Source organism: Vicugna pacos, chromosome 13, assembly GCF_048564905.1.
Source record: "Vicugna pacos chromosome 13, VicPac4, whole genome shotgun sequence".
Taxonomy (NCBI): Eukaryota; Metazoa; Chordata; class Mammalia; order Artiodactyla; family Camelidae; genus Vicugna; species Vicugna pacos.
Window position 1 is genome coordinate 60,371,736 of NC_132999.1, and position 12,484 is coordinate 60,384,219.

The window sequence follows — 12,484 nt, forward strand, 5'->3', positions numbered from 1 at the left end:
TCAGCCCCCAGCCAGGTCCCCTGAGCCCACCCAGGCTCCTCCGTGAGCAACAGCTGCATCTGCACCCAGCCCAGTGCAGCCATCAGCCCTCCCACAGGTGCTCCCTGCAGAGTCAGCTGGAGAGACCAGCTCTGACCCACACGGGGGACCCTAGGTGAAGGCCTTTCTAAGGCACAGTACTGCATTTGTTTATTCTCTTTGACTAAAAATAATGAAATTAATTTGTAAAATTCATTGAGCTGAAAAGCAGCAAGCCCAGCCGCCTGTTGTCATTGAACCCCAAACTTGCAAACATTTAAAACAGATCTCCACTGCTCTCTAAGCCCTGGGTCAGGCTCTTCTCACTGCGTAGGCAGCCCCTGCTGCTGGTCTGCAGAAGAGCAGTCTTTGAATCCTGAGACACACCTTTATATCTTAGAACACGTTCTGAAAGGAAGGTTGGGCTTCAGGAGCCAGAGCCTGCTGTCCCCCACCCCATTCTGAGTAGGGAGGAGCCAGGGACAGCACATTTGGAAGGTCACAAGTAGGAAGGTGTAGTTAGGGCAGAGCCAGGAGCCCAAGTTCAAGATCAAAGGACACAGTAGTTTGCTCTCAGTCCTTCCCTCCTGGTGAGTGGCCTTTGGCACCTGGTACTGAAGATCAGGGGGGCCCCTGGGCTGGGGTTGGGGTCATAGGCAGGCAGGCAGGCATGCCAGGGAAGGACTCTTTCCACTCCCCACCTGAGACCCCCTCTTCTGCCTCTCGCAGCTTCCACTTCCGGACCGAGGGAGGAACAGTGAAAGGAAATGCAGAGGCTTCCTTCCCGGCCTCGGCTGCTGAGACCAAATCTTCCTTGGCCCCCTCATCCCCTCCAGCACCTCCCATCACCACGGCCGCGGTTTCCTCCCTGGAGGGGCCCACTCCCAGCCCGGCCGCTGTGCCCTCCACCCCCACCCTCCTCGCCTGGAAGCAGCTGGCTTCCACCATACCCCAGATGCCTCAGATTCCAGCGTCAGTGCCTCACCTGCCCACTTCGCCCTTGGCAACGACTTCTCTAGAAAACGCCAAGCCCCAGGTCAAACCCGGATTCCTCCAGTTCCAGGAGAAGTGAGTCCCTCGATGATCCGGGAGTCCTGTGTCCCTGTGTGTCTCGGGAGTAGGTGCTAGCAAGGGCAGCTGAGGCAGCCCTGCTCCTCACCGTGTGGTAGCCCTGGCTGTCCCCAGCTTCTCTGGGACACGGTCATCGGGCCATGTCCTTCTAGCCAAAGATGCTGCTGCTCAGACCTCACTGCCTGTTCCCAGAGCAGGCGGCCAGGGGTGGAAGAGATGGTGGAGGTAGCGGCCACTGTTCCGGAGAGGCCAGTGGTGATGCTGTGAGGACCAGCCTGGGTGGGCTGGGAATGGTGGTCGTTGCCTGGCAAAGAGGGCTGTGTCTCCCTCCAGGCCTTCTTGGCTCATGCCCATGGCTGAGTCTCTGCAGGGCAAGCAAAGTCATAGGTGGGTAGCGAGGGGCCAGGTCCCCCTCCACCCACCTGCACAAGGGTCTGAGCTCTCAGGGGTGAAAGGGACCTTCCTCACTGGATGGTGGTGGCTCCTTGCGGCGAGAACGGTGACTCTGTATCATTATGTGTGCGGCTTCCTGTTCTCAATAAAAGTAATAAATTGGACATGAACACACACCACCTGAGTGGCAGCTGTCCTCCCTCTCTGAGCACCTGGGGCTGGGCCCACGGCATGGAAGGGGAACTGTGCTCCTCTCTGTCCCTTTCCCAGTGTCTCTTCCTCTATTCACCTCCCCAAAGTGGCAGCCCTCTTAGTTTCCTGGACTTAGAGTTCCCACCCCAGGTCCGTTGTCAGGGGTGGCTGCCTTGCCAGCCAGAGCAGAAGGCTGCATGGAGCACCCTCCTACCTGCCTGCAGCTTGGGAGGCGGGGCTCCAGGGCGGGGGCTGCCGCTCACAGGGCAGGCCAGCCACCAGGGCTTGCCCAGCACCCCTCATCATCCCACCACTCAGCTGGCTTGTGAGGTTCTGAGTGGGTAGTGGCCCCGAGCCCCGAGCCGTCCCTGGAAGCCCCAGCAGCTGTGAGCCTCAGCAGAACCTGGCACGCTGGGCAGCTGTTCCCACTGGCCCGTGGTAGCAAAGCTTCCTGGTAGGGCTGCCCACCCATCTGCACCTGTCAGTCAGCTACGGCCAGGGCAGTGCCCGTGCCATGTCAGCCAGGCCCTCCCTGGCATCCCGCCAGGGCTGGCAGCACCATCCCTCATTTTCATATCCAAGAAGTGATTGCAGCCGTCCTTATCTCTAATCCTGAGGTGCGGCCATGGAAACTACGTGTCCCAGCATGCTGTGCTCTGGGCAGCCTACATACTGCAATCCTTTATGCACCATCAGAGCTCTAAAAAGAAGGCAAGAAGGCATTCTGGGATCTGTAGTCTCCTCTGGCTGAATCATCCTGTTGAGCTGAAGGGCAGCCCAGGGGCCATTCCTCTTGATTGCACCGCGGGGGCCTGGGGAGTGGAACCCCAACATGAGCAAATGTCAGGACATCGGCGGGGCGGGCACCAGGAATGCCAATGACCTTCTGGGCCGTGGTTTCATTCCAGCGATCCTTGCCTTGCAACGGACTGCAAGTATGCCAACAAGTTCCACTTCCACTGTCTCTTTGGGAACTGCAAGTACGTCTGCAAAACCTCTGGCAAGGCCGAGTCCCACTGCCTGGACCACATCAACCCAAACAACAACCTGATGAACGTGCGAGACCAGTTTGCTTACTACTCCCTGCAGTGCCTCTGTCCCAACCAGGTCAGCAAGGTGGGCGGGGCGGGGCCGGGGGTGGGAGCAGGGAGGCACAGGGCCCAGGACCAGATCCTCCTGGCAGAGACGCTGTTTCTCACACCCTCCAACTTCTGGGAAGGACACTGCCCCTGGGCCTCTGAAGACCCCCGGACAGGAGTTCCGATTGTTCTCAGTTGGTGAGGTCTGTCATTTCATCCTAACCCTCAGTGATAACGACATGCTGAGCAGCTTCTGTGCACTTGGCATCTTTCTGCCCATCCTGGAAGAGCTATGCTCCCTTTCCCCAGAGGCCTACAGTATTAACATAAGCCCATTGGACAGAGAAGAGATTGAACTGTCTGTGCCCCAGACAGGAGGGGCAGATCAGATTGACTATAAACATAAAAGCCTACCCCCAAAATTTGTGGGGGCTGCCTGGCAATGTATTTAGGAGCCTGAGCCTAGATCTGGGCACACAGAGAGGAATGCTTAGATAGATGAGTGATGTCTGCCTAGATCTGGGCACACAGGAGTGCTTGGATAGATTAGTTTTTTCTGCCTAGGTCTGAGCAGACACAGAGGAGTGCTTGGATAGATTAGTGATGTCTGCCTAGGTCTGGGTACACTGAGAAGAGTGCTCAGATAGATTAGTGATGTCTGGCTAGGTCTGGGCACACTGAGAGGAGTGCTTGAATAGATTAATGATGTCTGCAGTGGATGTAGGAATAGGTATGAATACCAGGTAGGATGTTTCAGTCAAATGACAAAGGGGACATATTTTTATGTCCCTGTCACACTTTTTAACATGTGAAAGGTCTTTACACAATTGTGTTTTCTGATTCTGAACATGGAAGTACACACATATGCAAAGGGCCTGCCAGCAGCCCAGAGGCCTGGGGTAGGTGGGAACTTAACAGAAGTCACCTGCCTGTCCTGACTCTTCCGTCCTCCCTTGCAGCATTGCGAGTTCCGGATGCGCGGGCACTACCACTGTCTCCGGACCGGCTGCTACTTTGTGACCAACATCACCACCAAGCTGCCATGGCACATAAAGAAGCACGAGAAAGCTGAGCGGCGGGCAGCCAACGGATTCAAGTACTTCACCAAGCGTGAGGAGTGCGGCAGGCTAGGTACTGAAGGCCAGGGCCGGGGGACGGAATTGCAGCAAGTGGCAGGGCTGTGGCTCTGCCCCCTGAGGCCCTGTGGCCTGGGCCATCTCTCCTGGGACCCACTTCTTGCCCCTGCGCATCAGGCTTCATGTTTTGTTAAAAATGACATGGATATCACAGGCCAGGCTTGTCAAACCAGGAAAACAGTCCAAACCCCAGGAGCCCAGGAAAACAGTCCAAACCCCAAGAGCCCAGGAAAAGGGGCAAGGGTGACTCAGAGCGCTGCACCTCCGCTCCCCCCGGGGAAAATGCCTGGAGCCTTGTCTCTGGTGTACAGGCCTCCGCTTGATTCCTTTTCCTTTTCTTTTCAACAGGGCCTTGCAGGTAAGTCTTAGGAACGCTTGGAGTTCACTGCCCTGGGATCTCTTCCCATGGCTTTAACTACCAGGGTTTTATCCAGGTTGGACTGTGGTTTATTCATTGTTCAGCACACATTTATTGAGGAGCTGCTATGTGCCGGGCTCTGTGCTCTCGCAGTAGGTGGGGTGGAGGGTGACAGATGAGGTAGTTTTTGAGTTTTTGAGTTTTTTGAGTGTTTGCTGTAGCCAGCACCGGGCTTGGTGCTGGGGATCTGGTGGAACAAGCAGGTACACTGTGGACTCAGCTAGAGCATCGGTGACCTGGGGTGACCTGGAAGGAGGTGGCCATGGGGCAAGGAAGAGGAAGCCACAAGTGGTCCTGAGCTCTGCTGCAGGTGCCATGGAGTTAACTCCGCTGCTGAGAGCTGAGCCCTCGGCAGGGAAGTTGTCCCCTCTCCCCGCCCTAGAACAAGGCCTCTCTGAGAAGCTCATTGGCCTCAGTTTGCCCTGGGGACACCATGGAGAGAGGGCTCCAGGGCCAGCAGACAGAGGGCAGAGCTCACCCTCCGGCCTCAGGATGAAGCCACATGTTTATGGGCCTGCAGATGTGAGGCAGGAATCTGCCCAGGAAGAGACTAGAAACTAAAGGCAGGTGGGAGCCAGGCAGGCTGGACGCAGACACCCAGGCCACATGCAAGGCCTGTTGTGACTCAGGTGGTCATGGTGGCAGGGTCCTGGGGAGCAGAGGCGGGGCTGCTGCCTGCAGCAGACTGGCCATTGCATAGGGGAAGGGGAAGGTTCTCCAAGTCAGCTGCCAGAAAAAAAAGGAAACACACCTTTCCTGCAAGTATTAATTCAAAAATAATTCATGACCTGAGAGAGGGCTGGTAATCATGGCAACAGATGTCAACACTCGGCGGCCTGTGCTGCGCCTGGGCTCAGTTTACAGATGTCAGGGGATTCTGCAGTTACCGGTATTTACTCAACTTTGGGTGTTTTTGGTGGTAGTTGGGGCCAAACAAAGCTGGGGGATGATATGAGACACCTGGCCAGCGCAGGTGCCACGGCAACGGGCAGGCCTTCACCTGCCCTTTGCTGATACCGTTTCAATCCGGCCTGCTCTATTTGTTCTCAGCCCAGAGCAAAGCAGAGGTGGGCGGGGGCAGGGCAGAGGGCCAGCCGGCCTGCGGCCATCTCAGCAAGTCTAGGGGCAGGCGGCATCTGGGCTCTCCAGAGAGATGTGGGGACGGGTGGCATGCTGGGAGGCGGCTGATCTAGTGGATAGGCCTTAGGGTCCCCTGCCTTGGAGTCCCTGCACCTCTCAGCGTGTGGGGCAGGGAGGGGGAGCCGGCCTGCCTTGTCACATGTCTCCATGCTAAGCTAGAGGGGAAGCCCAGGCTTTGGACAGCCTGGTGGCCTGGGACTTTCTGGGGGTGAGGTGGGGTGGTACAAGCCCTCCTCATAGGAACGCCACCTTGGGGGAAGTACGTCTTTCCCAGACGCCATCTGCTTTGTTGGCCGCATTCCCTGTGCCCAGAACAGAGCCCCGCATGCAGTGGATGCCATGAGCGCTGGCCAGTCGGGGGAGGCTCACGGCCCAGGGGGGCTGTGTCCACAGGCTGCAAGTACAACCAGGTGAACAGCCACTTCCACTGCATCCGGGAGGGCTGCCAGTTCTCCTTCCTCCTCAAGCACCAGATGACCTCCCACGCCCGGAAGCACATGCGGAGGATGCTGGGGAAGAACTTCGATCGCGTGCCCCCCTCCCAGGTGAGAGCCAGGCGCAGGCAGGCCGTCCCCCCCCCCCCCCAGGGTGCCAATAGGGCATCACCCTCGTCACGCTCTTGCTTCCAGATGGTGGGCCAGGCCACCCAAAGCAACAGTTGGCCCCTTGGGGGTGGTACGCCCCCAGCCCAGCTTCCTCAGGGCCCCCACACTTCCTTTCAGGGCCCCCCGAGCCTGATGGACACTGAGACAGACGAGTACATGGATTACACCGGCTGCAGCCCGGGTGCCATGTCCTCCGAGTCCTCCACCATGGACCGAAGCTGCTCCAGCACCCCAGTGGGCAACGAGAGCACCGCAGCAGGTGAGCAGGCGGCCAGGGAGGGACGTCGGGAGCCGGGAGCTCCCAGCCTGGGACAGGCCCTTCCTCCCCAGGCCCAGCAATGCTGGGTTCAGCTTAGGACAGGAGGTTCATGGTCAAGCAGCCCCAAAAGAGGATGGGCCAATGTGTGGCAGAGCCAGCTGGTCTGAGGGACATGGGTCATTGAGGCCACCTCCTGCCACCCGGCCCACCTCCCCAGCACTCTGCCCTCAGCTTCCGTTTCCAGGAGGAGACCCAGGCTTGGGCTTTCTGAGAGCTGTCGGTTAAGACGGCACAGCCCCCAGCCAGGGGGCAGGTGGGCCCCAGCGGCTCTGGCCCCAGAGTGGGGTCCGCCTCAGCCCACTGTGATCTGCGCCTGCACTGCCTCCCCCTCCCATTCTCTCTCTCATCTGCCACTTCCCCCTTCTCTTCTCTGTGGCCTCTGTCTGCTCCTCATCTGTTCACACATTTTCATCATACTTGCTTCTGCCATTGGGTTTCTCATTTTGGTTCTTTTTTGTTTGTTCTTTGTTTTGGTTTTCTTTTTTTTTTTTTTTTTTCTGCTTCTCTCCACCCTCTCCAGGCTGCCCGGCTCCTCCTCCTCCTCCTCTTCCTCCTCCTGCTGCTGCTGGTGATGAGGCTGCCCGCGTGGCTCCGCAGCCCCCACTGACCCCATCCTTCTCTCCGGCCATGCTCCGGGCGCCCCTCCCCTCCCTCCCATGTCTCTTTTCTCCACCCTGTCTCTCATACTCTCTGCTCAGCGCCACTCTCGGAGCCGCCCGGGGCCTGGCCCACCCCGTCAACAGCCCGCCCAGCTTCCCGCCCATCACTGCCACTCCAACTCCAGTAAAAAGTGACGTCCCCCTAGTTCAGGACGCCGCAGGTAACTCACACATGCCTTCTCCACCAGTGTCTGTCACCCTAGCTGACCCTCGAGATCCTCGAGACTGTGGTCCAGGTTCTGATCCTTTTCTGCAGCCTTCCGGGCCAAGGACAGGGCCTCCCAGCATCCCTCACAGCCCAGCACCACCCAAGATCAGAGAGCCTGGTCCTTGTCCCAAGGACAGCTCCTCTCGGCTCCTGCTCAGCATTGGGCGGGCCAGAAGGTCACCACCAGGGCTCCCTGGGGTTCACTCCATCTCAACAACTGGCCAAAGCCCCGAGATGGCCATGTCTGCCCCACCCCTTGATTCCTGCTTCAAGGCCAAGCCCATCCCTTCTGCTCTGGGGAATTCACCTACGGCCTGGCACAAGGGAGGGCCAGAGATGCTCTTGGGAAAGCTACTGGGGCCTGGGACCTGTCCGGTCTGGAGGGTCCTGATACTAGCCTCGACCCCCAGCCCCAGAGCCAAGCAGGAAGAGGCCCAGGCCCCGGGCAGTATTCAACAGCCAAGGTGCCTCCTGGTCCCACCCTGTACCTGCTGCCCCACGGGCACAGGGCCTGCCCTGCACTGCCCTTTGGTGTAGTCATCACTCTGACTCTGCCTCCTCCTCCATTCATTTCTACCTCACATTCTGTCTGAGTCCCAGGCACTAGGCTAGCCCAGGGGGATGGTAAAGAGCAAGGCAGAGGGTCCCCCCACATGGAATTCAGCCCAGGGGAAGTTCTGTCGTTGACATAACCAGATAGAGCCTTGTGACTTCAGACCCAAAGCAGCCACTCCTCACCCACCTGGATCCCCAGGCCCCAGGCCCTCCCTTGCCCGCTGCCAGGTACCCCAGCCCATCACAGTCCTTGTTTCTCTCCACCTGCTGAGGGTGGGGGACTTGGTCTAGCTCCCAGGTGGACAGTGCAGCAGGGTAGATTCCAGGCAGGTTCAGGAGGACTGGGAGGTCAGTGTGTGGGGGAAGCCTGGAGGGTGCCCACCCTACCCCCTGGGTAGGCTAGGCCTGGGTCAAGGAGGGGGCGGTGCTAGGATGGCTGCCCCTCCCCAGCTGCCTGTGCAGCCACAGGGAGCTGCTCTCCCCTCACCCTGAATGGAAAGAGACTAACGAAGGCACAACTACACAGTGGATTGGGTGGCCCTAGTAACAGGGCATCATAAGCCCAGAGAGGCAGTTGGAGCCAGGAGATAGGGCACAGATAGACACCCATCCGCTGGCTGAGTCCTTACTCCAGTCCTGGCCCCTCAGCAGAGCTGCCTTCTAATCCACTTGGGGCAGAAAACCCCAAGACCTTAAAGAACCTCCTGGCACCAAGGAGAAGGTGTTCCTCGGGGCAGGGAGTTACAGCTCCAAACAGCCCCAGGGCGCTTGGCATCCCTGCTGGGAGTGGGCTGGTCCCATGCACAGACAGGCGGGCAGCCGGGGAAACTGGTTAGCCAGCGGGAGAAGGAGCCGGCCTGTCCCTCATTAGAGGCAGGCGTGTGATGGCATCCTGGCCCCTGTCCAACTTGTGTAATTACACTCTGCCGACCTAGATTCCCCCTTCAGCTTCAATTAGCTCCAGGACGTGTCCTCACTTCCCACCCAAACTGGCCAAGAAGCAGCCACCACATCCCCTAGAGCCACTTGCTCTGCCACCCACCAAGGCAGACACCCATGTGGCTGTCCTTCAGGCATGAGATGACCCAGGGGGACACCTGGGGCTCCCCGGCTGTCCTGAGGTAGTTAATAGGAGAGATCCCCAGAGCCACGGGAAGCCGAGGAGTTGTTCCCAAATGCTGCCTTCTGGCCACCATGCTGGGATTGGGGACCCCTGAGGGTTCGATCCTGGGAATGGTGCCCACGTGGGCTACTGATCCGGCCCTCCTCCCCAGGGAACACCATCTCCATGCCGACAGCCTCGGGGGCCAAAAAGCGCTTCTGGATTATTGAGGACATGTCGCCCTTCGGCAAGCGGCGCAAGACAGCCTCCTCTCGCAAGATGCTGGACGAGGGCATGATGCTGGAGGGCTTTCGGCGCTTCGACCTCTACGAGGACTGCAAGGACGCGGCCTGCCAGTTCTCCCTCAAGGTCACCCACTACCACTGCACGCGCGAGAACTGCGGCTACAAGTTCTGTGGGCGCACGCACATGTACAAGCACGCTCAGCACCACGACCGCGTGGACAACCTCGTGCTGGACGACTTCAAGCGCTTCAAGGCCTCGCTCAGCTGCCACTTCGCCGACTGCCCCTTCTCGGGCACCAGCACGCACTTCCACTGCCTGCGCTGCCGCTTCCGCTGCACCGACAGCACCAAGGTCACGGCGCACCGCAAGCACCACGGCAAGCAGGACGTGATCAGCGCCGCGGGCTTTTGCCAGTTCAGCTCCAGCGCCGACTGCGCCGTGCCCGACTGCAAGTACAAGCTCAAGTGCTCGCACTTCCACTGCACCTACCCCGGCTGCCGCCACACGGTCGTGGGCATGTCGCAGATGGACTCGCACAAGCGCAAGCACGAGAAGCAGGAGCGCGGCGAGCCGCCCGCCGCCTCCCCCGGCGCCGAGGGCCCCGCGCCCGGCCCCGCCGCTGGCCCAGACGGCCCGCTGCCCCCGGGCGCCGAGCCCGCCGGGGCCCTGCTCTTCCTGCCCGCGGCCGCCGCGGGCCTGGGCCGGGGGCCGGGCGACGAGGGTGACCCCGGCCCGCCCGACGCCCTCGGGCCCCGCGCCGGCCCCGCCGCGCCCGCGGCCGGCCCCGCGGCCGGCGAGTCCTCGCAGGAGGACGAGGAGGAGGAGCTGGAGCTGAATGAGGAGGAGGCGGACGACGACGAGGACGACGACGACGAGGACGACGAGGAGGACGACGACGACGAGGACGAGGACGACGACGAGGACCTGCGCACCGACTCGGAGGAGTCGCTGCCCGAGGCGGTGGCGGGGCCGGGGGCGCGGAGCCCGGAGCTGGCGGCCCTCGGCGCCCCCGCGCCCTCCGGCCCCGCGCCCGCCGCCGCCTCCCCTTAGCCGCCGGGCCGCGTGGCGCGCGGGGGGCCGCCCGGGCGCCCTCGGGGTCTTAACTCTTCATTCTCCTATCGTTATTATTACTTTTGTAAGAAACGGTATTTATGTGTAACGCTTCCTTTGTACAGAGCTAGGTGTTGGCTGTGGTTCCGGCGTCGGGAGGCGCTCCGGGCTCGGGGCTGCCCCGCCGGCCCCGCCGGTGCTTCCGGACCCCGAGTCCGTCTCAGGACAGAGGCGGGGGCCTCCCTCTGGTGCTCCCGGGCCGCCCCCGCGCCCGCCCGCCCCGCCCGCCGCGGCAGCTCAACGGCCGAAGGACAGAGGCTGCCGGGGACCCTCCTCTAGCTGCAGGTCGGGGATCTTCTTCAGGGAAATAGAAGGTGCTCTTGTCCGGGGTGCGCACGAGGAGCAGGGGTCCCGGGGAGCGGCGGGGCGAGGCGGGCGCCGGCCCCAAGCTCCCTCCCCGCGCCGGACCCCGGGCCCGCGACCGCGCCGGGGGGATTCCTCATTGCTCAGGACTGTGACGGGCGCTGGGGGTTGCTGCGACCCCCGCCCCCCACCACCAGAGGCGCCAGCACCTGTAGCATCGGGCAGGGCCTCCCATTCGTGCAGCTAAGACCCTCCCTCCTGGCCCTGGGGGAGGGCGGGGCAGAAGGCGACCGCACGGGTGACAGGGACCGCAGGGGCGGGGTGCCTCATGGAATTGGCAGTGATGAGAGCTCGGGGTCATTCTGTCCCCACTGCCGGCCCGGCCTTGGTGTCTGCTTCCAGGGTTGGGGCCTGGGAAGGGGCGTGCCTCCGTCTGCTCGGTGACTCTCGCCCTAGGGCTGTTCTGGGTCCCAGACGGAAGAGCAGACGGTGCTTGGCCCGCAGGGGGTCTCAGCCACCCAGGCAGCGAGAACAGGAAGGATGCGACTGTTTGGGGCTTTAATATTCTACATGGGGAAAAATGCGAATAAGTTGTACAGTATTTTTCCTGTAAAGGTTATTATTCTACATAGAACAAAAGAAAACAGAAGCAGACGGGCGGCTAGAGCACAGAGCCGCCTCGGACCAGCCCTGGGGTTGGAGACCCGAGTGCAATTTGCTCACGTGGGATTCTTGTTTAGCATTTTAGTTTAGAGGCCTTACCAGTTTGAGGCTGTCTGTCTTTACACTAGCACTGATGGGAGCTGCGTGATTCCAACTTTTAACTTGAATTTTGTAGAGACAAGAAAAAAGGACTATTATTGTTGATACAAGTTTGTAGTTAATTTAATATTTGAGTTTTTCTCTATTGGTTATGCGTGTGGCTTTTTCGGGCTTTTTTTTCCCCAGTTTATTATTTTGCTTGGGATACTTTTTTGCTGGTGCAACCCATCCAGATTTGGTTCCCTTTGCAAAATATCCCCCCAGCCTCCCTCAAGAATGCGGTCACCAAGGCCAGAGCTGGGGGCTCTGTCTGGCAGGCACATGCCTGGCCAGTGGCTCCAAGGGCGACAGGGACCAAGGGCAGGCTGCCCAAGGCCCCACCTGTTCACCTTCTCTCCACTCCAGGCCACCAGCCCGTCTTAGGTTGGACCCTGTGACATGGCCACAGGGAGTGTGCCAGGCCCAGCCTAGGGGAGTGGCTGTCACCCAGAACCTCCTCCCCATAGGTCTCCAAGGGAAGCCTGGCCCGGCTGGGGCAGAGGGCTGGAGGTTTACTTTTTACTTTTTTTTTTTTTTTTTTTGGTCCTCTTGGCTGCCCACAGCCAGAAAGCCAGGATCCTCTGAACTGGAGAGGGAGCAGGGAGGGAGGATCGGTCAGATGGAGTGTACCCGATTCAACAGGAAACAAATGATTTTCTAGAACAGCCCCTACCAGAGCCTCCTGAATTCTGTGGGCACCACGTGCTGCTGCTGAGCATTTGCCCAGACTTTGTGCCCGACCACAGAACCGGGGCATCTGTGGAAGGAGTTTTGTAAAGGAAAAAACAAAAAAAACATTTTTCAATGTAGCAAAATCAAACAAAAAAAAAAAAAAAGAAGAAGATGCCGACAGTGCGAAGTCTAGCCTTTTGTAACCTTCATATTGCACACTAGGACTATAAGCCATTGCTAGCTCATTTTGAATTTTAACGTGTAATTTTTGTTTTATTTTCTTTCCGTGGGGAAAACAATGCTTGATCCACCAATGCTCTTTTTAATGTTTTATAACTATGTATGTGTATATATATAAATATAAAATAATATGTATGCACATATGTGTGTATATATCTATATGTATATACATATATAGATATATAGAGATATATAGAGAGGTTTTGAGATGAAAAAT

General features: G+C 59.1%; 1 protein-coding gene across 5 annotated transcripts in view; it reads left to right on the forward strand.

Annotated features, from left to right (window-relative positions):
* The window catches only part of CASZ1 (castor zinc finger 1), a 153,740-nt gene extending 141,543 nt beyond the window's left edge, over positions 1–12,197 (forward strand). For all 5 annotated transcript variants that reach the window (XM_072975410.1, XM_072975409.1, XM_072975412.1 and 2 more), the window contains 6 exons: positions 748–1,086; positions 2,583–2,781; positions 3,713–3,884; positions 5,841–5,992; positions 6,170–6,311; positions 9,068–12,197. In XM_072975410.1, coding sequence (XP_072831511.1) covers positions 748–1,086; positions 2,583–2,781; positions 3,713–3,884; positions 5,841–5,992; positions 6,170–6,311; positions 9,068–10,191 — 2,128 coding nt within the window. In that variant the 3' untranslated portion in view covers positions 10,192–12,197. The remainder of the gene's footprint in view (positions 1–747; positions 1,087–2,582; positions 2,782–3,712; positions 3,885–5,840; positions 5,993–6,169; positions 6,312–9,067) is intronic.
* The last annotated feature ends 287 nt before the right edge of the window (positions 12,198–12,484 follow it).